At 52.3% G+C, this 24,984-nt stretch overlaps 5 protein-coding genes across 5 annotated transcripts; 1 reads left to right on the top strand and 4 right to left on the bottom strand.

Annotated features, from left to right (window-relative positions):
• Nucleotides 1-347: 347 nt before the first annotated feature.
• On the bottom strand, nt 348-1,543 carry Triagg1_4088 (uncharacterized protein; the record flags this gene model as incomplete). Its single annotated transcript, XM_062898452.1, has 3 exons — nt 348-800; nt 860-1,216; nt 1,286-1,543. The coding sequence occupies 3 exons, from the start codon at nt 1,541-1,543 to the stop codon at nt 348-350; spliced, it is 1,068 nt and encodes a 355-aa protein (XP_062757108.1).
• A 1,261-nt stretch (nt 1,544-2,804) lies between these two features.
• On the bottom strand, nt 2,805-3,208 carry Triagg1_4087 (uncharacterized protein; the record flags this gene model as incomplete). Its single annotated transcript, XM_062898451.1, has 3 exons — nt 2,805-2,950; nt 3,023-3,082; nt 3,142-3,208. The coding sequence occupies 3 exons, from the start codon at nt 3,206-3,208 to the stop codon at nt 2,805-2,807; spliced, it is 273 nt and encodes a 90-aa protein (XP_062757107.1).
• A 7,846-nt stretch (nt 3,209-11,054) lies between these two features.
• Triagg1_4086 (uncharacterized protein) lies at nt 11,055-13,471 on the bottom strand (the record flags this gene model as incomplete). The annotated part of the gene is made up of 2 exons (XM_062898450.1): nt 11,055-12,158; nt 12,263-13,471. 2 exons carry the CDS (start codon nt 13,469-13,471, stop codon nt 11,055-11,057), a joined length of 2,313 nt encoding a protein of 770 aa, XP_062757106.1.
• A 2,279-nt stretch (nt 13,472-15,750) lies between these two features.
• Triagg1_4085 (uncharacterized protein) lies at nt 15,751-18,726 on the bottom strand (the record flags this gene model as incomplete). Its single annotated transcript, XM_062898449.1, has 1 exon — nt 15,751-18,726. The coding sequence occupies one exon, from the start codon at nt 18,724-18,726 to the stop codon at nt 15,751-15,753; it is 2,976 nt and encodes a 991-aa protein (XP_062757105.1).
• Nucleotides 18,727-20,223: 1,497 nt separating this feature from the next.
• Nucleotides 20,224-21,891, top strand: Triagg1_4084 (uncharacterized protein; the record flags this gene model as incomplete). Its single annotated transcript, XM_062898448.1, has 1 exon — nt 20,224-21,891. One exon carries the CDS (start codon nt 20,224-20,226, stop codon nt 21,889-21,891), a length of 1,668 nt encoding a protein of 555 aa, XP_062757104.1.
• Between the last annotated feature and the right edge of the window lie 3,093 nt (nt 21,892-24,984).

Here is a 24,984-nt window from a genome sequence, read left to right as displayed (position 1 = left end):
GCGATACTTTGTACAGCAGGCCGGATTAGAGGGGCGTCCGTGATGTGCATTTATTTAGGTAAATGTGCTGATCTATACTTGTTATGGAGCCAGTGTTTGCAGTGCGCGTGCATATAAAAAGCATCAATTCAATGGGCAATACGTACATACGTTGAACTGTTGAAACTGACACTGTTTTTTGCTTTGACTTGGTTTCGCAAGTTGTTCTACTAGGTACCTAACGTAATGTACAAGCCTATTCAAAGCTTCTCACGAACCCGCCTCTTATTTTTTTTCCCATCTACCTGTTCGCTGCCGTAGAATACACATCTAATATACATTCAAAATCCGCCGTCGCATCACGTCGTTTATTTCTTCTTCTTCGTCTTCAGCTTGTTGGATCCCACGTTGGCTCTAGCCGCCGTGCCAAGCTTGTGTACCAGCTTTCTCTTCTCCCAGACGCTCGACCGGCCCTCCACCACGGCGATGATCTCCTCAGCTATCCGATGGGCAAACTGGTTCCGCCCACTGCCTTTCGAGGGCTTCTTGTTGATGACGTCCAGGATCCATTGGAACGCCATCCTTCGGCGCTGCCTGACGGCGAGGGGGACGGGGAGTTCCAGGGCGCGGCCACCTCCGCCAGCGCCGGCAATGTTCCTTACTTTGAGGAGCGGCGCAACCGAGTCGATGGCGATTGTGATGTAGAGGACGGGGTTAAGAGAGAGGTGGGCGGCGGGCGGAGTCCCTGGTAATAGGGGGAATTTCGGGCTGTAGATGGGGGCGGGCGACGTTCGTAAGAAGTTCATGACAGAAGCCATATTCTAAAGCAAAGCTGTCAGTAATCCGAGTTGGTGCTATGGCGGCCTGCATTATGACTTACTCTTTGCGCAACACTGAGTTCTCCATGGCGCATCAGGAGCCTGGTGATTTGCTCCAGCACGGGGTGGTATCGCTTCTTGACGTTGAACCCGTCTGGATAAGGCTTTTGAGGAAGTCCAAACTTGTGGCCGGCGTTTTGCACTTCTGAGCCAACGGGGACTATTGACTGCGACCCGGCAGCAACAATGGCTTCCGCCTGCTCTGGTGGGGGAATGACACCCTCGCGATATAGAGCCTCCTCTTGCGCCGCTGTCAAGCCGCCCTCCCGCTGACTTGTTACGGGTCGGCCGCCATATAGTATCTGTTCCAAGGTCGCATCGTCCAGCGCTTCAATCGATGACGCTTGTGATGAAGATGTCTACGTTCCCAGCTGGTCAGCACTTGAGGTACACTCGACTTGTGGGGGAGGGGGGAGGAATCAACCAACATCTTGCGAGGCTTTCTGGGTCAATTCTTCAGAGGCGCCCTCAGTAGCCCTGGCGCTTCTCGGTTCTGAATCGGCAACCGATCCGGAAGCTTCTCTCTTCGCACCGCTCGGAGGTTTGGAGGATTTGTTGGTCGCATCGTCGGCGTAGAATCGAGTCGATGAAGCCTGGGCTCGGAATGGCTGAGCCGCAAGGCGGACGGGCTGCATCCGGACCGCCAGGGTCCTGCATGCGCCCCAGATCTTCAATCTTGAAGCCATGGTGGTGCTCCGGTGCTACCAAATGGGCTCCCAAGGCGCAATTCTTCGTCGTCGACACTTCGCGGGATCGCCTTCCAATGTCCCTCCATGAAAATTACAGCCGCCCACCACCGCCGTCGCTGTGCCGATCGGAACAATTCCGGTCCGAATCCAACTCCAACTTGATTATGTCATCCCGCAACGATGCTCATCCATCCTTGCATGCTCATCTGAGATGGGCTTGACCGATGAATCTAACCCATCCCTGCACTTGCACGGTTTGTTCCACTGCATTGACTGGCAGCTGCCCATCCCTTGGACGCCAAGGTCGGGGCTCTCATTTCCTCCTTGGCCACATGACCTCGTCCTACCGTAACCACTCGAGCAAGTCTGGGATACGGAGGCTTTTACGGTGTACGAAGCACGAAGCACAAGTATAGCATCGAGCAGCTTTGGAGCTGCTCACATGCCGGCCCATTCCTAGGTCATGCGATTCCAATGCGGAGCTTCCTATTTTTCTTCGAATTGACAAACATGGTAGGTAATTATTAGTATCAACCTTCCACCCTCGTTATTGGGCTATGCGCCGTCGCCATTCTTCCATCATTCTTGAACTCGTCATAATACAGCATTCGTCTTTGGCGTTTCCTGATATTGAGATCGAAATGCAAAATGAAATAGCCCTCCCAACTGATAAAAAAATCAAACCAAACAAAATCAGACCAGCAAAAATTCATATCAAAACCCTAGCAAAAAAAAAGCAAGAAAAAAAAAAAAGCAAAAACAAACAGACAAATGAACAAGTTCGTTAGTCCAATACAACAAATTCCATCTTCGCAATCGCGATACCAACGCAGCGTGACAAGGATCTGTGGTCGTGTGCCGCCCTTTTTTGTATCTTCCACGGACAATGCTGTTCATTGGGGCTGAGTGGCCTCCAAGGGTATTGAGCAATCACGGTAAAAGGCCAGAAGAGAAGATTCCCGATAGATCAAGAGAGAAGTTCCCAAAACATGGCAAAATTGCAAATTGCGCCGTTCCCATAGCCGTCCTCTTTATGACCCCACGATGGAAGGCTTTCTTTCTCTGTACTCCAACTCCAAACTTGATGAAACCCCACAAAGAAAATAATAAGAGAGTGAAAGAAGTAGGCAAAGTGAAGGAATGAAAAGCCAGGTATGCAAGACATTGAGCTGCATCCTCGATATCGCTAGTGGCGGGCAGCGAAAATTCCGTAGCATCAGCGAACAATGCTACTGGGCATGCAAGTAGCGGTGACTGCTCACCAAGCCGCCCTGCTCAACCAGTTCAGGGCGCACTCGGCGGCATCTTCTTTGGCGTTGTTGAGATTCTTGCCATCGTACCAGTATCGTGCTGCGAGAGTCTGACCCCGGATTGTGACTTGGCTGGACCAAGCTGTTCGGCCGCCTGGAAACCAGAATCTGTTAGCTCATGGATGCAATCAAGTGCCTCATAGGTAGGAGAGAATGTGTGCCATACCTCGGCGATCAGACACAATCTGGAAAGTGGGGGGCATGATTTGAGCATCGCGGCAAGCCTCTATATAACAAGTCAGTCATGTCAAGGCGAGGGTCAATGGTGAATGTGGCCACTCGTACCTTCAAGGCGCTCTTGCCAGCTTGCGCCAGAGGTGTAGGAAGAAGCAGAGGAGGTGGTGGACGACATTTTGGGTATTATAGGTAGGTAATGGATAGGTGTGACTGGTGTAGTGTAAATGTTCGAGGTCGAGGAGAAGCAAAGGGGCGAGAAGAGGACTGCGTAGATGACGGTGTCGAGCGTCGAAGAGGCCAATGGTCGAAGAGAAGAGAGGTGAGGCGTGGCAGACTTTATAGGTATTATATAGTATGGCGGATCGAGCAAAGGCTGGAATGAGGGATGGCGGGATCTCAAGGGAGTATCTATATCCAAAGCAGGAAAGGCGGCGTGTGGGGTGAATCTGAGCACTTTTGCGTTGATCGAGACGGTCAAAGCACTGGTCTGGGGATGGCGGGTTGGAAGAGAGAGAGAGAGAGGAGTCTGTGGTTCAGACGGCGCAGACGCGATGTCTTATATCGTGGTGGACTCGGCCTGACGGGGGCTGGTCCTGTTTCTCGAGCCTGGTGGAGAGATGAAGTGGACGAGGATGAATCATCCGAGACGATGGACTAGGGGGGGAGCCCCAGCAGATGAGAAGCAGCCGTGTGTGATGTGGCAGCCGGAGAGAAGCTAGTAGGAATTAGATGCAGGCGGGCCGGAGAAAAAAACGAGAGTCTTGGTATCAAATTTAGGCGTCGAGGTGGTGATTGCGCTGTCAATGCTTGCGTGTTTGACACGGAGCGGCTGCGGCAGACTGCATGTAAGAGGGCCTAGACAACGGTCAAGGCAAAGGGGAGTACAAATATTACAATGGACGGCAAGGCGTACAAGGAGGCGTCTCTCTAGATGCCATCATTTGTCCACTGGGTTTCTATTCTGGTCCATCGACGACGTTAAGGGGGAGATGATGGCCGAGCAGAGACAACAGTAGAGAGGGCCATTATCTTTTTCTGACGCCGCTGCTGGATTTTCTGCCAGATGTAGCCCAGGACCGGGGGTCAACAAAAGACGACTAGCATGGGGAGCACAAGGCGAGCATGGGGCCAAAGAAGCAAGCTTCAATTCAAGCAGCTGTTCCGTTGGAGGCGGACGAGTGTGATGGAGCCGGGATCATTTGCTGGGGCTGCGGTGGGTGGTGATTGTCTGCTTTCTTTTTCTGGCTCGACTTGAGTCCCCCCTGCACCGGCAAAGTATTGGTGTACGGGATACCAATGGATGGAGTCCATGTAATTTCAAGGTTGAGCTTGAGTCTACCAGTAGGAGGGTGGGGTGTGAATTGTCAGTGCGTGTGTGTGGGAGCGATGCGCTGGTGCTTTTGCTGTGTTGTGTTGTGCTGTGCTGTGTTGAGGTAGCATTTGGCGTCCATCTCGTCCTGTGCTGTTGCTCGCCTATTCCCAGCGCGCCAGCATGACATGACCGCACTCGGAGGGAAATGTCTGAGACTTGCTTGTCTTTTCTTCGTTCTCCAGGTTCCAGATGAGTAATGAAGTTACTGATATGAGCACAGGGTTCGGCAGTATCAGCATCAGCAGAGCACACGACGAGTAGAAATTGGGAGATAAAGATGGCACCGCCAAACGATATCCCAAAGTGAAAACACAGGCACAATGCGTCCAGTCTTTACTAGCGCCCTTAGGCCGGATCTCAGCCGCCATGCCAATGGGAGGCACGGCGATGTTCAAAGTCAATGCCCCTGCCCCTGGCGACGCTGAACAGGTATCTTCCCCGTACTCGATACCCGGTCCCAGCCCAAACCACGCGGCGCGGAGGGCAGCATCTCATAGTACCTCGTACTTCTCCATACCCCTTACCCCGTACTACAAAGGCCCTATTGAGTACCTAAGGTACCTTGACTTGATGGGAGAGTGACAAGGAAGCCACCGCCGAGCAAACGCGGGACTACTGCCGGTGAGCCCCACACCGGACAGATTAAGGTCTGTGCACTTTTTTTTTTTTGTATGGAGGCAGCTGTTCGCCCTTGCCGACAGCTGCTACTTGTACTTGTCACTTACCACAGATGCGGACGAATATTATGGAGATGTCTTATGTCTTTGGGTACCGCAGAGGTAGAGGTCCTGACGTCAAGACGGGCTGGGTGCCTAAGGTATCGAGAAAGGGAATAGAGACAAGACAGACAGACAGACTGACTGACTGACTGACTGAGATGTCGTGATAGATACCTAGAGCATCTCCGTCTTTCACCTCCAAGCGCAGGCGCGAGCATACCTACTCGTACTCATACTGCGGCCATGCATACAGGCATATAAACCACCCACACCAGCAAGCATACCCACATACACGTTGCATGCATGGATGGCTAAAAAAATCACTTCTTGGGCCACAATGGGCACGATGGCTGATCCGTTGCTCACCAGCTTCAGCATACAGCAGCCGTTCAGCAGAGGCTGACAAGGGGGACGCCGCCGCCTCCGTTTCTCCCAAGTATCGGCGCTGCTGGATTCTGAGCCGTGATACGTCTGCCGAACGACCAGGGGGATTCAGTCATCATCAATACCCTTACCCACCCGATACAATTGGTGCATACAAATCAGCACTGCTCGTCCTCTCACTGCTGAATCTCTCTTTTTTCTTTCTGCCTATCTTGGTACCATCTCTGCCGACCAAGGCATACGACTGTGGCTCTGTGGCACTACTGCTTTGGGCCAATATGCCTTGGGGGTGTGAAGCCGTCAAAGCCAAGTTTCTGCGCTGTCGCGCAACCAGCCACTCCGTGCTCCGTACTCACCTTGATGCCAGCTCGGCCGTGAACCACTGATTCCCCGGTCGACAGCCCCGTGTGACGCGGCTCTTATAAGTTTGCTACCCATTAGCATTTACTGTACTCCGAGGCAATCCAGGCAGTGCTAATGCATGTGCGGAGCAGGTCCCATCCACGCTGTCAGCCAGAATACAGAGTCATACGGAGTACAGCTTTCAGAATTGCTGGCGTCTGGTGGTGCCGGCGTGTCCGCCGGATCCCAATCCCGGGCACCAAGTTCATGGCTCGATGAGTTGTCTCGACACCTTGTCGCCAGCTTGCCAGTTGCTGGCAAACACATACTCGTACATGGCCCCTCCCATCTAAGCAGCAGGGCTGAGTGGGTACGTATGTGAAATACGGATGGGGAAGCCAGGAAAGAAAGAGATGGAAACAAAAAAGAAGAGAGAGGAACCGAACCGGTGTTCTGGCTGCGAGACTACCTGAAAGGGACCACTCTCCTGAGCCATGGCTGCATACATGCATATGACTTGGGACCAATATGCCGTCAGGTATGGAGGCTGTCTGCAACATCGGCTACCTGTCAACGTACCAAGTGGTCTTGTTGAATGCGCTGAGGTTGTGTTGCAAGAGCCAGCCACTAGGATGCTTCCCCCTTGGGATGTCGAGATTGCTGGCAGGGCGGGCGTGCATCTATGGGCGTTTGTTATATGTGCATACGCGCACATATACATACAAAGTGCACATGCCTTTGGCGTGGATGTGTTAGGCGACGAACCAACTGGAGACGTGAGTACGAGTAGATCGAGGGAGGTCCAGCTGACAATTTACTAGTTCCTACTAGGCTGGTCGGTACCTCTATGTGTAGAGCAAAATTGCGGATTACGAGTACTGCTCGGTGCTGCTGGGCCATAATATCATCACAACACGAGTGGCAGATGGGAAAGCGGCGTCTGAATGCCCAACGATGAGAAGCTCACGTCACGCTGGCACTGAATGAGTTTCTTTTTTGAGCACGGCTCTATCATAAAAAGACTGTCTCTCCTCTTCCGCTCCCTTCATTTTGGAGCGGTTATTTATTCTTGGTGGTCCACACACGTTTGGAGCCCATACCGCAGGATCTCAATGTCAGCTAAACACGAATGTACTACAGTTCTGCGGTGCAGGTCTGTGGAGCACACGACGACTGCATTAGCGGTGATGCCACTTAATGCGTGTTAAGGCTGAAGTCGCTGTATGCCATGTACTACCACCCACTCAAGCGGCATCGCGAAGTCTGAACCATTCGACTCCAGAGGATCTAAAAACGAAATGCCAGCGCATTGCTTCTAGCCCTGCGCCTGGAATCGTGTATCAATACATGCGACAATACTTGTACAATACGGAGTACAAAGGGTCGAATATCTGGACCCCGAAGGAAGGGAGGGAAAAGCTAAGAAGCCAACGAGAAAAAGAAAGCAGCAGGGAAGGGGGAGAAAAAAAAAGTGAGCACGGGATGACGGCGGGGCATCCTGACGGTGACAACTAAGCACACACGACTGACTGACGATAGGCTGAAAAGGGGCGTGAGTTGGGCATCAGAGCGGGTCTCTCGATCTTGTTTTCCTGCTTCATTCAGTTCAAAAGGACCGGGCTTTGGTGTGCGTCCCTAAAGGGACCAAGTAAGGCACGAAGGCAGCCTAGTATGTGAGTGTGTGCGTGACTAAAGTGTGCATACCTAAATACAGGCAGGGAGCTATATGATGTCGTCCCAAGGCACAATATTCATATATGTTGTGCGACGCTGTGATATCTCTTGCACAGCAAGATGTGGATAGGCAGACTCTGTCTCTCTCTCTCTCTCTCTCTGCCCATTGCGCCAAACAGTTGACACGACACACGACGACACGACACGACGCAGATTTGGCGCCTCGATCAAGTACCAAGAAGTACGAGTACACGCGCAACCTTGGACTACTACCTACTCCGTAAGTAGCATGGAGAGAAGATGCTGGGGTTGCGAAGGGGTTATGCTTCCTCTTCCACACCGGTGCGGAGAAGAAAAGGGGATTTGAGACATTGCTCAGGTGTAACCATTTGCGCTTATTTGACATTTGGAGCCATGTACGTACCTGACACTACTTGAGATTTCGTTTCGCAGCTCGCGCACTAACACTCGAGCCGTTCAAAGGAGATGCAGATCATGAGAGAATTACCCACCGACTGAAACAATGGGAGAGGGAGCCGACGCTCTGGAATCAGGTCGCATTGAGGTGCTTAGTACGACAGGCCCAGCGAAGAACTCAAATCTTAACAGTACCGCACCATCTAGACATCCCTGGCGCAAAGATCTCTCCCGCCCCGCAGCCCATCGCCAGAAATCGAGCCGCTACTTAGATTCAGCCATTTTGTTCCCTCGGAAATGGACGGTCCTCATGATATCATCTGCGCGCTGCACGACGCAAGACATTGTACAGGTCACGCCTGCTTGGCCGCTTGGGGTCTCACCTGTGGGATGAGATGACTATACGAGCACATAGGTAGGTTGGCACTTTGCGGCCGAGCGCACAAAGACGGCGCCTAGCCACTTGTAATGGCTTTCTTTCCTTTTCCCAGCTTATTCCTCTGCCTTCAGCCACCCGCGTTTCCATTCCCTTGTATTCCAAGCCATCCCGCGAAGGAGGCCCCCCACCCGACGCAACTCGCAGATTGCTTTGCAAGGCATGATTTTGGCATCCACGTATCTTTGGGTGTACGTACGTACTAGTACAGGTGTTTGTTAGGCACCAAATTGCACACCAACGGGACTCGGGTCTTGGAACTGCTTCCTTTTTTTTTTCCCTTATCTAAAATAGTATCCATTTGGCGGCTGCAATTTACCTGGGCCGCGGGATTCCATCGTCGTCATTAGACTTGTTGTCTCCTTGGGCATCATGTCTTGACAACAAACCGTCGTGTACTTGGCGATACCATTTGGCATCTGGCCCCTCGCTTCCGAACGACGGCTCGCGGCACCGCCATGTGGGCCGGAAGCCGGAGCCGCTTGTTTGCTGCTTAATCTTCTTTGCAGTCGGTGAGCGAGGCGGAAGTGGCTTGGATAGAGTATTGGGTCCCAGTCACGTTAAGCGATACGCCATGATTTCTCCTTGGCCAAAGAGTCGGTGATGAATAGTCGGGACCTTGAAAGCAGGACGTCACGAGGGAGCCAGGACGCTCTGCAGGAGGCAGCCAGCCGAGACATGCAGAAAAGCGAAATGTCACATCGCCATCTGCTTGGTCTCACGGCGCTTGAATGCTGACTTGTACGTGTGTTGCCCGTAACCGGCCAAGTGCTCAGATGAATCATGGAATTCTCAGAGCTGCTGAGTTTTATATGGATGCCAGAAGCGGAAGAAAAATATGGCGTCTACAGAGCCCGTCTCTGGTTGGCATCTCACACGCGCAGAGGCCGAGTAGCAGGATTCATCCCATGGTTCCCCCTCGCCTCATTAGCCTCGGTTGAGGAGCACATGATTTGGCAACCCCAAAAAGCTGCACAATCAAACTGGATTTCGCACTTTCGTCGTTGTTTGCCTCGTCTCAGTCACATGGAAGTCAAGTCCAATCCCATTCGATCTAGCTATGCTGGGGACGAGGGGGGGGGGGGGGGGGGGAAGGCACGGCACCATATCTAACAAGTTTGGTTCCACAGACTGCAGTAACAACGAAGTCACACCTGTTGTGTTGGCCAAAGTTTCTGTACGTGGCCATCTCCCATCATGTTTTACATGAACAATGTCATCTATGCGGCTGCAAGTGGACAAGCTGCACTCCAAAGAAGAGAGGATACGAAACCCAACGGCAATATGCCGTCCCGACTCTCACTAGAAGACCTCTCCGGTGTTCATCCCGCTGCTGTCGGGATAACACAAGATCATGTTGTTGACATGAATCTAAATTAACTTCCCCCCCTTTTCTCAGCTAGTTGGCTGGCTTTTTTCTACTTCGCCGCGTGCTGCCACCCTCTCCCGTCTGGGTGCCGTCAGGCCGCTTGGTGCCCATCCAATAGACTGGGAAGAGAAAATGTGGCTTGCATATGCTTGAGTGGTTAGTCACCGCTGCGGGAAAAAGAGAGAAGAAAAAAATCCTCGTACGGACAAGTCCGAGTGACTATGGGATAGTATGCATAGACTGAACGTTATTACACAAATTGTGCCGTCGTCGGGCTTCCACAGCCGTCCCGGAAGTGCACTTTCAACTTGAGATGGACGTAGTCAGTCGTCCGAGGAAGCAAATACATGACAGGGTATCAGTTTTGAACCGGTTCGTCCTTTTCTCTCAATATCCAAGCAGCACATTATGTTTCGTGCCTCCAAGCCCCCTGCGGTCCCGAGAGAAGCTCACCTACTACAGCACAACTAGATGCACACGACATGTGTTGGTGTGTAGAGTAAGATGTCACGAACTCATCGAGCCAAATCCCGTGAGAGAGGTAATTAGTGTGAAAATAATAATCAATCAGCGCTGCCGATCATAATATAGGAGGAAGCACATCAAATCATCTAGAAGAAACAACAAGACCAAGCCCATATCCTCAAGATACCCGATGACAGAACCACCACGCCCATCAACCCCATACAAGAAAAGAAGAAGCATAACTTCCCACCGCCCATCATGCGTAGCCTTGTGCCGTAAGCTTAAATCAAAAACACACCCCCATAGATCCCGTCTCATCCTTGCCCCCAAAAAAAGTCCGCAACTTCAAGCAGACTAGAACGGGAGCAGCAACATCGGCCAAGTGCATTCAGTCCCACAACCACAACCACAACCAACCAACGGAAGCAATGTAACAATCTTCAACTCAAACAGAAAATCTCTCATAAACACTCGCTCCGTTCAGAAACCCCGTCGTACGAGGCCGGTCCCGAATTCCCGGGTCAGGCCTCACCCCCCTGGTGTCACGAAGCCTCATCCGCCATGAGCATCAGGTAAACAAGTGTACGAAGGGAACGGGAGAAACGGGACGCAGCTCCCCATGTCTGTACTATGATCCTATCAAATCCCCTTCTCATCTTATCCCTCCATATCCACAAAAGAGGAGAGGCTACCCGTGTCATTGGCGTCATGTAGTAAAGCAAGTTTGTCATAATCAGCAAGGAGCCTTAGGGGCTACACTTTCTCATTACCGGTATGGAGTCACAGAGAACGCTCATACGAGGCCAACAATATTCAATGTCTAATCCTAAACAAACTTCTACTTCACTTGAGCGTGAAACTATTGCTCGTTCCCACAAACGACGTCACTCCTCCAAACAGTGCCTTGGAGTCGCCGTAATACTTGACACGGTATGTTCCCGGCTGCGCATTGCCGTACGTCTCCCAAGTAATGTCCACCTCGCTCTGTCCCAAGATGAAGTTGGTTCTTCGCCAGGTGTAGACAAGGAACCAATCCGAGTCGTCACGTACCTGCGTCCATGTTCCGCCACTGCCTTGCTGCTCGATTGCCGCAAAGGTTTGTTCTTGGCGGAGGTTGTTACGTGGGTTAGCACCCTGGAAAGTGACGTTGACAACATCACCGATATTGTACGTCAAGTTTGGCTGCACCAAAACGTTGCCAAAGCTCTTGCCAATCGGCGGGTTGTCCTGGACAACATCGGTAATGAATGAAATCATGTTCTTTCGGTTGTCTGGAGGGAGGACACCTTGGGAGGGGGTGCCGGTCGAGCCAGGTTGGAGGTAGTGCAGGTTGCTGACGGTGAGATTGATGTAGGCGTTGAGCTCATTTCGGCCGAAGAGAGTTGAGGCCCCTTCGTAGCGCTGGATATCGTACTCCTCAGGCGTTGCGCAGTAATGAGAGTAGCTGTTTGCTGGACCACCCAAGACGACAATAGGGTCCTCGTCGAGGAAAGTGGCTGCTTCCTTTGCAACTGCGGCCTTCCAGCGCCGGCCGGCCATAGTGGTAGCTTCACTAGGACTCACAATGATGACAAACTGGCCTACACGGAGCGCCTGAATGTCTACGATATTCGGCGTCCAGGCGTATGGCGTCGAAATCTCACCAACGTCTAAAAGAACAGGCTTGGGCTGCTGGCACGCAACTTGCTGAGGGCCTGGTGCCTTGAGCAGGCCACCCACAAGTGACCAAAGGGGGTTGTTTGGCGAACCAGAGTCGCCCTGAACGAAGTCAAAAGCGCCAGGCCAATCAGAAGTTCCAGCGGCAAAAGAGAATCCAAGAGCGGCCGGGCAAGTCTGAGCCTTGGTTCCGTCTGGCAACGTAAAGTTAAAGTAACGCATATCCTGAAAGAAGTGAAAGGCTTTGACCGTGGAGCCGGTAACCGGAGTAGTGGATGATTTCAGGTTGTCCTATGATTTCGTAAGTTACAACTCCTTTTCCATTGAAAGAAGGCATAGATGTGTATAAGCGAAGTGAAAGAGAAACAGGCAAGCAAAAATGGCATGCCACTTACATAAATAGTCTGGGCTCCAGCAAATTGCCTGCGGCCCATTTCGTAACAGCTCTTTGCGCCGAGATCCAAGGCCTGGAACTCGGGTCCTCGGCCATGACAACTTTGCGACTTGCCATCCGCACAAGTGCTGTTTTCGAGGCTACACTGCTGGCCGGAGCCGTCGTCGCACCAAGCACCAAGAACATTGGGAGTAGTATCGCCAACATTGGCCTGGCTGAAGCCTGCCACGAAGCCATCGGCAGCGGTGGCGTCATTCTTCATGGCACTCTCAAAGAGCCATGCAGCAACACCTTTGTTGTCACCAGCAGCATGAGTGTTATTTCCAAGGAGAGAAGTGCCGTGAACAGGGAACCATGTCAAGACACCGATGTTCTTGCCGTCAGAAGCACGCTGAAAGCGAAGCAGGGTCATGGTAATGTCGGTTTCTGAGCCATACTGAGCTCGCTCCTCCTCTGGGTTGTTGAGATATGCCCAAAGCGAGCGGTTGATGGCGCCATCGGCAATGTCAGTTGTGCCGACATCGAGATAGCCTTCCTGGAGGCTCTCATGGGCGCGCTGGACAGACAAGACAGCACCGTTGACAATGGCTTGGTAGCTCTGCTGGCTCCAGCCAAGGGACGTGATCTGTGGCAGTAGATAATTGAACCAAGCACCAGGGCCAGAGTGGCTGTGCGTTCCCGTCAGAGCAATGTTGTTCTGACCATAGACGGCATATTCACTGCCCAGAGCCTTCAAACCGTCCAGGAGGCCATTCCGCATAGCAGTGTCTCCGGACTGCGTGTCGAGGACCAGATAGACAAAGCGGTCACTGGGGTTGGCCTTGTCCGCAACGATAAAGGCACGGCTGTAGAGACGCTGGCGAAGGCCAGATCCCGTCTGGTCCAGGTTGGCATATCCAGCAAAGCCAATCTCCACCACGGGGCCGGTGATGTCGGCCTTGCCCACGCCGATGAGATACGACTGGCGGTCCGCATCGGCGAGCTTCTGGAACTTGTGCAGTTTCCCGCCGGGCGAGGCCGTAGCGATGGCGCCAAAGAGCACCACGGAAAGGAGAGCAAAGATGCTGAAGATGGAGAGCGCCGACCGGGCCTTGCTGGCAAAGAGCAGCGCCATGGTTGGAGATTCGAGAGCCGGAGCTGGCGACTTGACCTTCTCCGCAGTTGGGAGAGGAGCCAGTTTCCCCAGCTCGCCCTGCGAGGAGTCCGCCATGCAGTACTTATTTATCTCTGCAGTTCTCCTAGTGTAGTGTAGTATAGTATAGGCAGGGTAAGGTAAGGTAGACGTGGAATTAATGCCCAAAGCCGTGAACTGTCTCTCAATGCTTGTACTTTTGCTCGTAGTATCGGCACGGATCACTTGACTGTAAGGGAAGCAGCTTGCGTTCCGCTCCTGCCCATTAAGACATGGCGATGCCCTCCAAGGAAAGGGCGGCATGCCCGGCTGCCCTCCAACTTTAAGCTCCGCACCGCTAGTCCCGAAGCAGGGAGCTATACTGCCCGTGTGGGGTTAGCGGTAACGGCAATCCAGATCCCGCTGGGGAAGGCTGTTCTGGGACAATACAATTGGCGTTGATAAAAAGGCAGCTATGATGCGTAATTGCGATATCTAATGGAATATTTTATTGATTCAAAGTATTCTCCGTATTAAGCGAATAGCCTTGCCCATCTGTTTCTTTCCAACTCCTTTCTACACTTGAGATTCTTCACTTGAGATCCGAATCGCCCGTCCATACCTATCATGACAAACGCCTAGAGCCGGGTCAACACCCACCATGTCGGCAACAGACGAAAGAACCGCGAGCAACTCCAAGCGACACACACAGCCAGCGTCGTATTGATTGCTATCGACATTCATGCGACCCCGTTCTGCGCAGCACTTCCAAACGACACCTTACATCCAGGAGGGCACCGGCCGGTGGGACGGTCAACGTAGCATCGGCAGCTCAGCTTCCTAGCAATCATGCAGCGCCCAGAGAAGGCCAATACGAGTCCGGACATGCAGTTGAGCACGGCTAGGCCAGCCGACTGTCGTCACATCGCGCAGCGAGACAAGCCTGGATGGCAGATCCAAACAAAGGGCTTCGCGTGCTGAGCTGTGTGACGGCAGCCCCTCCTCCAGATCAAGTTGTCAAGGTTGAAAAGTGCGGGGAGGGCCGTTGGAAGAGATGGACCGGGTCACCCGCCATCCCCGGCTCCTTTGCGCAAATGCCAGTCCGAATCCACTGTGTCTACCGAGACTCGAGTACTCGTAGGTGTTTTTGGGAGAGGGAGCAGGGGGTAAAACCGGCCCAACCTGCTTCCCCTTGAGCGAGTCAAAGATCTACAGACAGAGCCAAGACAGCGATACATACAATGGCAGATCACCACGTCATCGTGAGCGTCGCATGTCAGACGCGAATCTCTAGAAGCAGGTACACGCAACCAATGCCGCCTGTTGTCTTCGCCGGTGTGTAGGGCGAGGCGAGGCGAGGCGAGGCATCGTCATCACCGCCATCCCACGAATCGGCACGATGCCTTAGTCGAGCGGGGGTGTGTCAACACTTGCATTTCTACCACCGCCTTGAACAGTATCATGTCCGATTGCCCAGCGTGAGCCTCGGTTCTGCATCCGGAAAGAAAGAAGAGCAAAAACTCTTGTCGTTTAGCTTGTGCAAGAGCCCAAGCTGAGATGGGGCCTGGTTGTGAGGACTCGTCTGAAGTGACATGTACCACTTCAAAAAACCAATGGAGAGCTTTCCATGGCCAACAACGCCTTGGTACCTAAGCTGGCGAAAATGCCAGGGAGACAAGATCAAGATTGCATTAACCAATGTATTGGTTCCCTTCTCATTAATGTCCGACTTAACATACAGCGACTGATTCTGCCAATCTACATACCTGTAGACCATTGGTCATACCCTACACAGGTACACTACCGCGACCTTGCTGTTACCTATTCCCTCTTCTCCAAACCCATGACCCAAGGCGCATAGTTGTACACGAGATATCCGTCCACGGCCAAACACGTCGCAACTCCATATGCAATGTACCGGCGAGATTGAGGCGATAAATTCCTCCAGCCTCGTGTAGACGCAGAAATGCTTGCGTCTGCCGGCTTGAGGGTGCGTGCCGAAGTGGAAAAGGCGGCTCGGGTGGCTTGCGAAATGACGGTAGAGAACATGATGTGCTTTTGTTTATTCTTCAAGAAGGTAATTAAGCCATTGATTGTTTTTGCGTTTGATTGTGTAGTCTGATGATGAGTCTATTGTTTTAGTGTATTGATTTAATGCCGATGCTCTGTTTCATTCAGTTCATCACAGTCTTTATATACATAGCCGGTCCCCTGTCTACGCCACCTTTACTCCCGCATCGTGCCCCAGCCGTTATGCTTATTCGTAAGGTTTGCCGTTATGCCCCAGCGCCACAATGTCACTCTCCACGCGCCCCATCATTTCAGGTACAATCGAACATTCCAAAAATGTCCATACATAACCTGATATAACTCAACATTCACTGCGGCTTCGTGGGCCGCGTTATCGTCAATGGCTTAAACGGCTTGCGAAGCCTATCCAGCCCCGGCGGCGGACCCAAGCCCACCGGACGCCTGACGCCGCCCCTGGAAGCGGCAGAAACAAACGTCGTCCTGTGAAAGCTCGTGGCAGGGCGATCGGGAACGGAAACCTCTTGCGTGGTTGTCTGTTGTTCCTCCTTCACCTCTTCGGCTTCAGCTGGTCTTGGTGGAGAGCTGGAGAAACAGTGATACCGCTTTTTGGAGCCTTCGTCGTCTTCCATCTTAACGACGCTGGGCCTGTTTAGGGCATTGCCGCTGGCGAGCTTGTGTTTCGCCAACGATGGGTCGACGGCGGGTAGCTTTGGGAGCTCACGCGCCTTCGTCTCGGCCGCCATTCTAGCTGCGGATCGAGACGCCGCGAGCTGATATCGAGCCATGGACGCGTCTGGACCGCCGAACCCGCCGCCTGGAGCCGCTGGTTTCTTTGACGCCGTGGTTACGAATCCAAGGAGGCTGGTCTGGTCTGCCTTTCGACGAGTTGTTCCCATTTTGACAGCCTTCTTGGCTGCCGCCGCCTTTTCTGCTTCAGCAGCAGCTGCTGCGGAGAGGGCGTTTTGATGCGCCCCGGCCGACGTGAACCCTGGTAAGGAAGCCATGGTAAAGTTGGATGCTTGTTCCATGGTTGTGCTGTATTCCTTCTTCCATGGCTGATCCTCGGCGGTTTCCTCGTCGTCGTTACCATAGCCCTGGTTGTTTAAGCGTTGCCTCTTGGGGCCCTTTGGACGATGCCCTTCTGAGTCTTCTGGACCCTCTGCACCTCTAGTGTCAATTGGATCTACGGGAAACAGATTATCCTCTGGGGAGAACATGGCGGGGAGTTTGGCAAAGATTGCTTTCTCGCTGGGGAGATCCCTTCCAAGAATTTTTGCGACCCCTTCTAAGATGGGTCTATTGAACGATGCCCCTTGCTTGGAAAAGGCCGTTGAGGCGAATGGTGAGACGAAAGGCGACAACTCGACCTTTGTACCCATGCCTTGAGACCCGTATAAGGGACAGCTGAGGTAAAGCAGCGCCTGTGCTCTGGTCATGGCCACATAGAGGAGTCGCCTTTCTTCGTCCAAGTCCTCGGCCCTTGAATGGGGGATGGAGCCGGCATAGACTGCTGGAACAAACACAATGGGCCACTCGAGCCCCTTGGCAGCATGAATAGTCGAGATAGTTATCACTGCCTTCTTCTCTGCCCCTTCGTCGTTTTTCTGGGCATCTGATGCCAGCGCCACGTTTGCCAGAAAGCGGCCCAAGATGCTGTCGTCTTTCACCTGATCGACGTGGTCGATTTCAGGCAGCATTTCATCCTCTAGATTTGCTGCATCGCGTACAAAATCATTTGCCAAGCTGAGGAATTCCTGAACGCTTTGCCATCTCTGCTCATGGTCTTCGGGATACTCCGACTCGAGATATTGTTTAAAATCAAGCTGTGACAGCAACTTTTCAATTAGATCAACCAGGGTATGTTGAGACTTCTCTGTGATTTGCTGGGCTTGGGTCTGAAGATTTGATATCAATCTCAGCAGCTCGGTGTTGAGCTTTTGCTCCATCTTGGGCAGTATCTTTGTCGTCGCTTTACGACTACCCTGGCAGTGCTTTCTCAAGAGCGACCAGAGACTTATTTTCAGTTGCTCGGCCTCTTCTATGAGTCGTTTGATCGTCGTGTCTCCGATTCCTCGACGCGGAACATTAATGATTCGGGCAATGGCGTCGTTATTATCCGGCTGATAGATTGCGCGCAAGTAATCCAGCAAAATCTTGATTTCCTTCCGTTCATAAAACTTGTGGCCTCCAATCATTTGATATGCCAGCCCCGCCTTTCCCAATGCCGCCTCAATGTGTCTAGAGAGAGAGGCAGATCTCAGTAGAATAGCCACGTCTTCGTATGTAAGCATGTCCCCAAACATCATGACGGCCCGTCTAATCTCAGAGACGATCCAGTCTCCTTCCGCGGCGGAACTCTTTAGCTTTCGCAAAACCGGTCTTGCACCTTTATTATGGACTGGCAAAAGGACCTTTTGGTATCTCTTCTTATCTTGCTGAATGACTGTTAATGAGACGTCGAGGATTGACTGAGATGATCGATAGTTTTCCTCCAGGGATATCTCATCAGTGTCGGGATAATCCCGTAGCAGACGGTACAAATTTCGGATCTCGGCCGATCGCCAGCCATAGATGCTTTGATCGGGATCACCAACAATCGTTATTCGTTGGCGAGCCTGCGCAAAAAGTTTCATCAACTCATACTGAATGCCATTTGTGTCTTGGTACTCATCAATGAGCACAGCCTGAATATTTGAAACACAGGCGGGATATTCCCTCAAAAGCTCGACACAGCGCACTAGTAGATCGTCGTAGTCCAATAGGTTTGATCGTTCCAAGTGCTCCTGGTACTCCCTGTAACACTCGTTTAAGGAGGGATTCTCAGGCTGCTTCTTGTTTGAGGCTGATTCCGTTGCATGACCCTTGGCCTTTTTCTTGCTGATCCATGACCTTGCATATCCCGGATCAATGTTGAAGTCGTGCCGCTTGCATATCCGCTGAATGACTGCCCGCGAATCGCCATCATCCGCAATGCCAAACTTGGAGTCGAGGCCTATGTGTTTACCATAGGCACTAAGGTACCGCCGAGCAATGGAGTGAAAAGTGCCGAGCACAATCTTTCTCTCACAATCCGGGCCAAGGACCTTTCCAATCCGCTCTTTCATTTCCCGGGCCGCCTTGACCGTAAATGTCGCAACGACGATGTCTGACGGCTGGTGCCCAGTTTGCTGAATCAACCACACGACGCGTGACGTTAGAGTGTGCGTCTTGCCACTGCCGGGGCCGGCTAGAATGGCGACTGTCGACGCATTGGAGGTAACGGCGCGGCGCTGAGCCGCATTCAGTGACTTGAGGATTGGATTTTCAGCTTGGGCCGCTGTCATGGTGGTGGTTGAGGCGACGGCGTGTTAAACAAGGAAACAGAGATGAGGCATCGAGAGCTGATGTTGTAGATCTAAGCGAGTGGCGATGATTGAATTTCCAATACAACACATAGAGAACAAGCACATTGAATTCAACAAATCATTGTGATTTTGCCTCTTTGTATCAACCTCGTCGATACTGGACGCCGTTATCGAAACGCGTCGGGGCAACCAACAAGAAACATGGCATCGCGAAGTCATGTGACCATAATTAAGAGCCTTAGTAAGCATACGGGAACGTAATTACCTGTTATACGCTTCGAAGTAGCACCCATTTTCACTATTTTACCACTTGGAGATTTGAGATTTGAGACTTGAGATTTGAGATTTGAGAATGGGGGAATGGAAGAAAGAGAGAGCCCGTCGATGATCCTCTGTGATTGTGAATGTTAGACGCGCCCATCTGTGCTATCTGTGATGAGTGATGAACGAGGTGATGAGAAATGCCTTCACATCACACGACTAGTTGAAGCCGTCACAAATCCAGAATCCAGAATCCAGGGATGGCGTGACTCGGGTGTTCAAAGAATGAGGTCCGTCAGCACGATTGGCGTACATGTCGATCATCACTTCAGTCACTGCAGAACGACAACCGACAAATTCAGCCGTGCCCAAGAGGCTCCAGGATCCGCTCCGGCGGTGTGCCTGGCGATGTGACGAGACATACAGGATGGGCACCTCGTTGGTCCAACTTGGGTGACCCGGCTTTGGAGTTCAGGGCGCCCATCACCACTAGCAGGAGTGGCTGAAGGGGGAGCGGCGCTATTCTAAGCAGCCCTGGGGAGGCATTTGGACGAATCGTGGCGGGTGTCACTGCAGAGGAGCAGGGATGAATCCCGATGTCCTGCTTGGTGCGAGCACCGGCGCCGGCGGCTATTCTATTGCTCACCTTAGCGTCGGGTGCCCGCTTTGCATATCGTGGCCTGTGATGGAGGCGATGTTGTTGAATATGAGAGAAATGAACAAAGGAAGGGGGAAGAAGGAGGCGAGATGTCAAGATCGACAACACAGTGAGGTACTAGTACATCGTTAATACCTTATTGCATTAAATAACCGAACATGCACGTTGGCTGTGGCTTGATTGAATCAAGGTCCAGCATCGTGGGATTGATTAGGTTGATCGTGCAATTGATTACAGCAGGTCCGGTTCCAATCACTCAGGGCATCTTCCCCTCTGTGGGCTGCTGGCGGGGCGCTGCAGGGAGCAAAGCTCTAGTGCCTTGCATCAACACTCCCAGCCCGCCAATCAGCAGCCGGTGGCGCCCGTCACAGAGCAGGTCGGCGCTTAACCACCAAGCTTCGGCCCAACCACAGGCTCGAGATGGCCTCTCCGTCTGCTCTCTGTGCCTTGGGCTCGTTGACGCCATGTAACCGCCAGAAATCATCACCCAGCCAGTCACAGACCGGCGAGCTGGGGAGCCCAGGTCAATCCTCGCCCGGCCCCACGGCCCAGCGCCAATGTTGCTCCGGCCCAGCATCGCCAGCCGCTGTGACGACTCTAGTATATACCCTTTACATGCCGCATATTTCTCCTCACTCATGTCACATCTCCTCTTGGGTCATGTTTCGCATTTCAACGCCAGGAGGTTCCATCACGCAGCGATCGCCTTCATAAGAGCAAGGCCGGTCTCCATCATGCTTCTTGGAACTCGTCCTCCATCATCATCCCTCGCCCTCTTGCTTCTGTCGTCTTTAGCCTCTGCAACGCCGATCCACGACACCAAATATCTACCCGCGCAGATTGGCGGAATCATTGCGGCATACGGAGTCTCCTTGGTGCTGGTCGCCATCCTCTTGCTTTCGCTCTCTAGACGACGAAGAGAACATCTCAGTGGCAACGACATCCCCAGCTACGTTCTTCAACTTCCGGTAGACCCAAAGTTCCAGCAGTTCCAGCAGTTCCAGCAGCAGCAGCAGCAGCAGTTCGATTTCGCAGCTCAGCCCGAGGGCCACGTTGTTCCTCCCATCATCATCCCCAAGTCAGAGTACTATCACTCCGGTCCATATAGCGCCCGCATCTTCGATCCCAAGGCGGTGCCCGCATCGTACATCATACCATCGCCCTCTTCGTCTGCCATTCCTTCTACTCTTGGAGTCTCCCCACTTGTGGACCAGTCCGTCGTTGCAGCAGACAGAGCCATGGCGCAACAACAGCTCGAGGAAATGTACAAGCATGTCATGGAGCATGAGGAGGCCAAGCAAAGGGGCATCGTGCTCGAGTCTCCAGTTGCCTCTCCGAACCCTCAGCGCGACTCGGCCACATCAAAGACCGGTCTGCTGTCAAAGAAGAACAAGTCCAAGCCTGCTGGTTTGAACCTGGCCGCGGCCAAGGAAGAAAAGTCCCAGTCAAAGACGTCGGCTCTCTTTTCCTCGCTCCTCTCACCGAAGAAGAAGGCCGCCAAGGGCATCAACATCTCGTCCCCCATCATGACACCCATGTCGGGAACTTTCCCTCAGCATGAATCTCGCGAGATGAGCGCCATTCCTCCAAGGCACTATGCTCCCGCACCTCCGCCTCCGATCCCGACGGACCAAATTCCTTTTGGTGCCTCCAACGCCAGGGTATCGGGTGCTCCCATCACCCCGGATATGTCTCCCCAGAGCATTCAAACCATCGATGAGCGCATTGGAGCTTCTATCGACCACGCCAATCGATCGATGACTGCGCTACCGTACGGCGAGAGAGGGCCGGACTCGGCCAAGACGGACGGCTCTCAGGCTCCCTTGGTTGGTCTCCCATCCTCTCCCAAGCCCGGAAGCACGTTTCCTTCGCTGCCGTCTTCACCCCGGCCCGGTGCCTCCTTCTCCCGTCCCAGCCCGCCGTCTGCGGTCCGAACCGGTGGAACCTTGCCCCTTCGTGCCTACGAGGAGCAGCTGGGTTCGCCTTTCGTCACTGTCCAGACGACCAAGCAGACCGTCTTTGAGAGAACCGGTCCTCTATCACCAGGTGGCGGCAGGACTCCGTTTACCGGAACTGCAGTTCCGTACTCTCCGTATCAGCCGTATACTCCTTGCGTTCCAATCACCCCTGGCTTGGTTACCAAGGAAGATCGCAAGCGCATGAAGCGAATGGTGCCCAAGACGCCAACATTGGAGATGGTTCAGAATTCTGAGGATGTCTGGTAATTTGGTTGGATGGGAGTAACAAGCAGTTTTTTTCCCTCATATATTAACTCTTCTTTTTTCTTCTCTTCCCCCCTTTTTTTTCACCTTCTACTGTTAGATAATTTGCTGGGGCCCTCCCAAGGAGGGCACCTTGATCATGTCGCCGTGATTTTCTTCTCGTTTTCCCCAAAACATGCCCTATTCATTTTTTCACTTTTTTTTATTGCACACATATATCCAATGACTTGGGCCAGGAGCGCAGGATTGAGGAAAGAAGGAAATTCATACCCCCGCATATTTTGTTCACGACTGACGAGATTTTTTTGTACTTGATAAGCCTATAAGCATCTAAAAAATCCATCATCAATAATTGAGTGTTTGGTATTTTGGAAGAAGTAAAAGATTGTATCTCTAAGGAGTGTTGCTTTGTGATTGTGTGAAGGTGGTAGTCGTTCAAATGTGTTTGCCTGGGATGTGTTACACTAGAGGAGTGAAAGTTTCTTGGAGTATACTCGTATGAGGACGAAAATCTTTCGAGGTGGTAGCTAGAGACAAGGTGATATCTCTCTGCCATTGCTCAAGACTATTCACATATCGCATCTATCAGTAAACTACACATCGATGTTATCTTTCCTGCAAATAGAACATTCGACGAGTGTAATGCGCGAATAGGTATTCAACGAGTACATCTGGGTCTATATGGAGACAAGGACTAGAGCTTTTCTATGTTTTCTCGAAAACTAGAATTTGGCCCAAAAGGATAAACTCGTAACATAACAGTCATCAATCTTTGAGGGTATTATTTCTTTTTGGAGATCCAGGGCCGGGTGACGTTCCGTGTGCAAAGACTTAATAGGAGAGATGCCTCTACCCACCCCTATCTCCTGCAGTGATCAATCTTTATGTAGGCCGTTGCGTTCCCAATTTGATGCTGATGGCATAGACATGAAACGTCATCTGGAAAACATCTTTGTTTCGTTTCGTTTTCTCTCCCCCTTCACATTGTTTCTTCTTATTTTCTCCACCAAAAAGGATCTTGTAAGCAACTACCATCTTTCGTCATGTAAGCACTCACAAAAAGCAAAGTTAACAGAGGCCATCGAGAAACAATGGGGGCATTGAAGCGGCAAGATTTAATTAAACTTAAACTCAGCCCCGGTGGTCGCATGAACGACTAATACAAAAGAGATTGGTAGTATATCAGAAAGGCCACTTTAGGAGAGACAAAAAGCCATGCGATTTGTGTCGTCAACACTTCGGTTCTGACAGCTTAGCTATTGTCGATCCATGCCGCGGAGCCTGTTCCGCGCCGATTTAGATCAAGCATGCTCCGTAAAGAGTGTTACCTACATCCTGTTCTGAGGTCATAGTCCTACTACCATTTCGGTGACTACTACCTAGCCGGTAGACACGGCTAGAGTTTGATGCCTATCGGGAATGGTTAATCTTGGTAGCAGAGAGTATGACTCGATGACATCTCCGCCAAGTACATGTCTCTGCAAGTTAGTACTGGGTAGTGCTGCTACCCAACTATCGGTCACTATCTCATTATCTCCCACCAAGCCCAGCAATTATAACACAGCTAGCATGGGGCCGGATCCTGCAGACGTCGCTTCCGCAGTGATGGGCACGCAAGATGTGCAAAGGGCAGCCGGCTGGAGAAGCCATTGGGGCAAGTTTTACGCCCTCGTGCGCAAACTCCCTGCTCACACGGGTTGAGTGAAGAATCCTATCCCATGCAGCCAATATCGATCGACCCGCTCGCGGGAGGCGGGGAATATGCACGGGAGACAGCCTGCCAATGTGTATCAGGACTAGTCTGGCAGGCTATCAAAGTGAAGGGAGCGCGGCCGAGCGCCAGACTCTTTTGCGAGGATTCATGAATCGACACAGCTCGGTAGTGGTGGCGAGCAGAGTCAAGGGAGGGAGGGAGATGGAGAGGCTGAGGCCCTGGAAACCGTGGGCTTAGTCAGAAGGTGATAGGTAACATGTCAGGAGTTGATGGCTGTTGCCCCTCTTGCAAGCCCATTTGAGCTTGTGTTAGCCGAGCGGCGATAGTACTTGTATCTCAGTCGACGGCCGTTGGAGGGAGCGGGAACGTTGTGCCAGAGGCTAGAGGCCATGAGGTTGCGACGGCGCTGGCTCCGTGATGGCTGTGATTGGCCGCGGTACGAATAAGCGACACACACGCAAGCGGCTGACAGACACATGCGATACGCCGTGCCGGGTTCGAAGTGCTGTGTACTTGTATGTACGAGTGAGTAAATGAGCGAGCGAATGGCTGTAGAGTAGCCGGGATTGGGATTCCGGACGGGATTTCGGACTGCATTGCGGGTGGGTAGGGAATTGCCTATTGATAGAAACCAAGACCCGTTATTGTCCGTGTCATTGTTCCCCTTGAAAGGGTTGATGGTTAGAACCACACAACGTCGGCCACATATGTAGGTTAGTACTACATGTAATGCATGTACCGTACAGTACAGTACAGTACTCACTCATGGGAACACAGAAGAAGAATGAAGTTGAAACACGCAATGCGTACAAGGATCGAATGCCAATAAACTGTCTGTATACTGTACATGGAGCACTGTATAGTAATAACGGGTTGCTCACTTACACGTGCAAAAATTGCAGGGAGGGCGCCGCAGCTGATGGAAAACCCGCAAGGATGCTGCAGTGACCACAGCGCTGCCAAATGCTGGGAGCCGGAGTCGACTTGAAGTCCGAGCAGCCACTCAGAGGCCCTGGCGATGCTGTGGCTGAGAGGCTAGAACGTCTGGAATGCGGCACTGGTCTCAATCAATGTCTCAGGCGGCAAGTGTCTTGTTGTGTTGCGATGATTAAGGAGACACCAACACTGTGCTGTGCTCAGCCAAGACACCAACGGCCAAGCAGGGGGCAGTAGAGCAGAAACGCTGATGAAACTGTACGAGCACCGTGTGTAGCACGGAGCTGCCAGTGCAAATGTTCCATTGGCGTGCGGCATTCGGCTGCGGCGACGGCGGCCAAACGAATGAGTGAGTGAGCGGCCGCCTTTAGACTTGACACTTCACGTGGCACCTTTTTGCTCGCCTCGACTCTTTGTAAAACTTGCTCAACAAGCCGCCCGTGGTT

The sequence above is a fragment of the Trichoderma aggressivum genome, assembly GCF_033847375.1.
Source record: "Trichoderma aggressivum f. europaeum strain CBS 100526 chromosome Unknown scaffold_012, whole genome shotgun sequence".
Classification (NCBI taxonomy): Eukaryota; Fungi; Ascomycota; class Sordariomycetes; order Hypocreales; family Hypocreaceae; genus Trichoderma; species Trichoderma aggressivum.
This window is presented reverse-complemented; position numbering and strand designations above follow the sequence as displayed.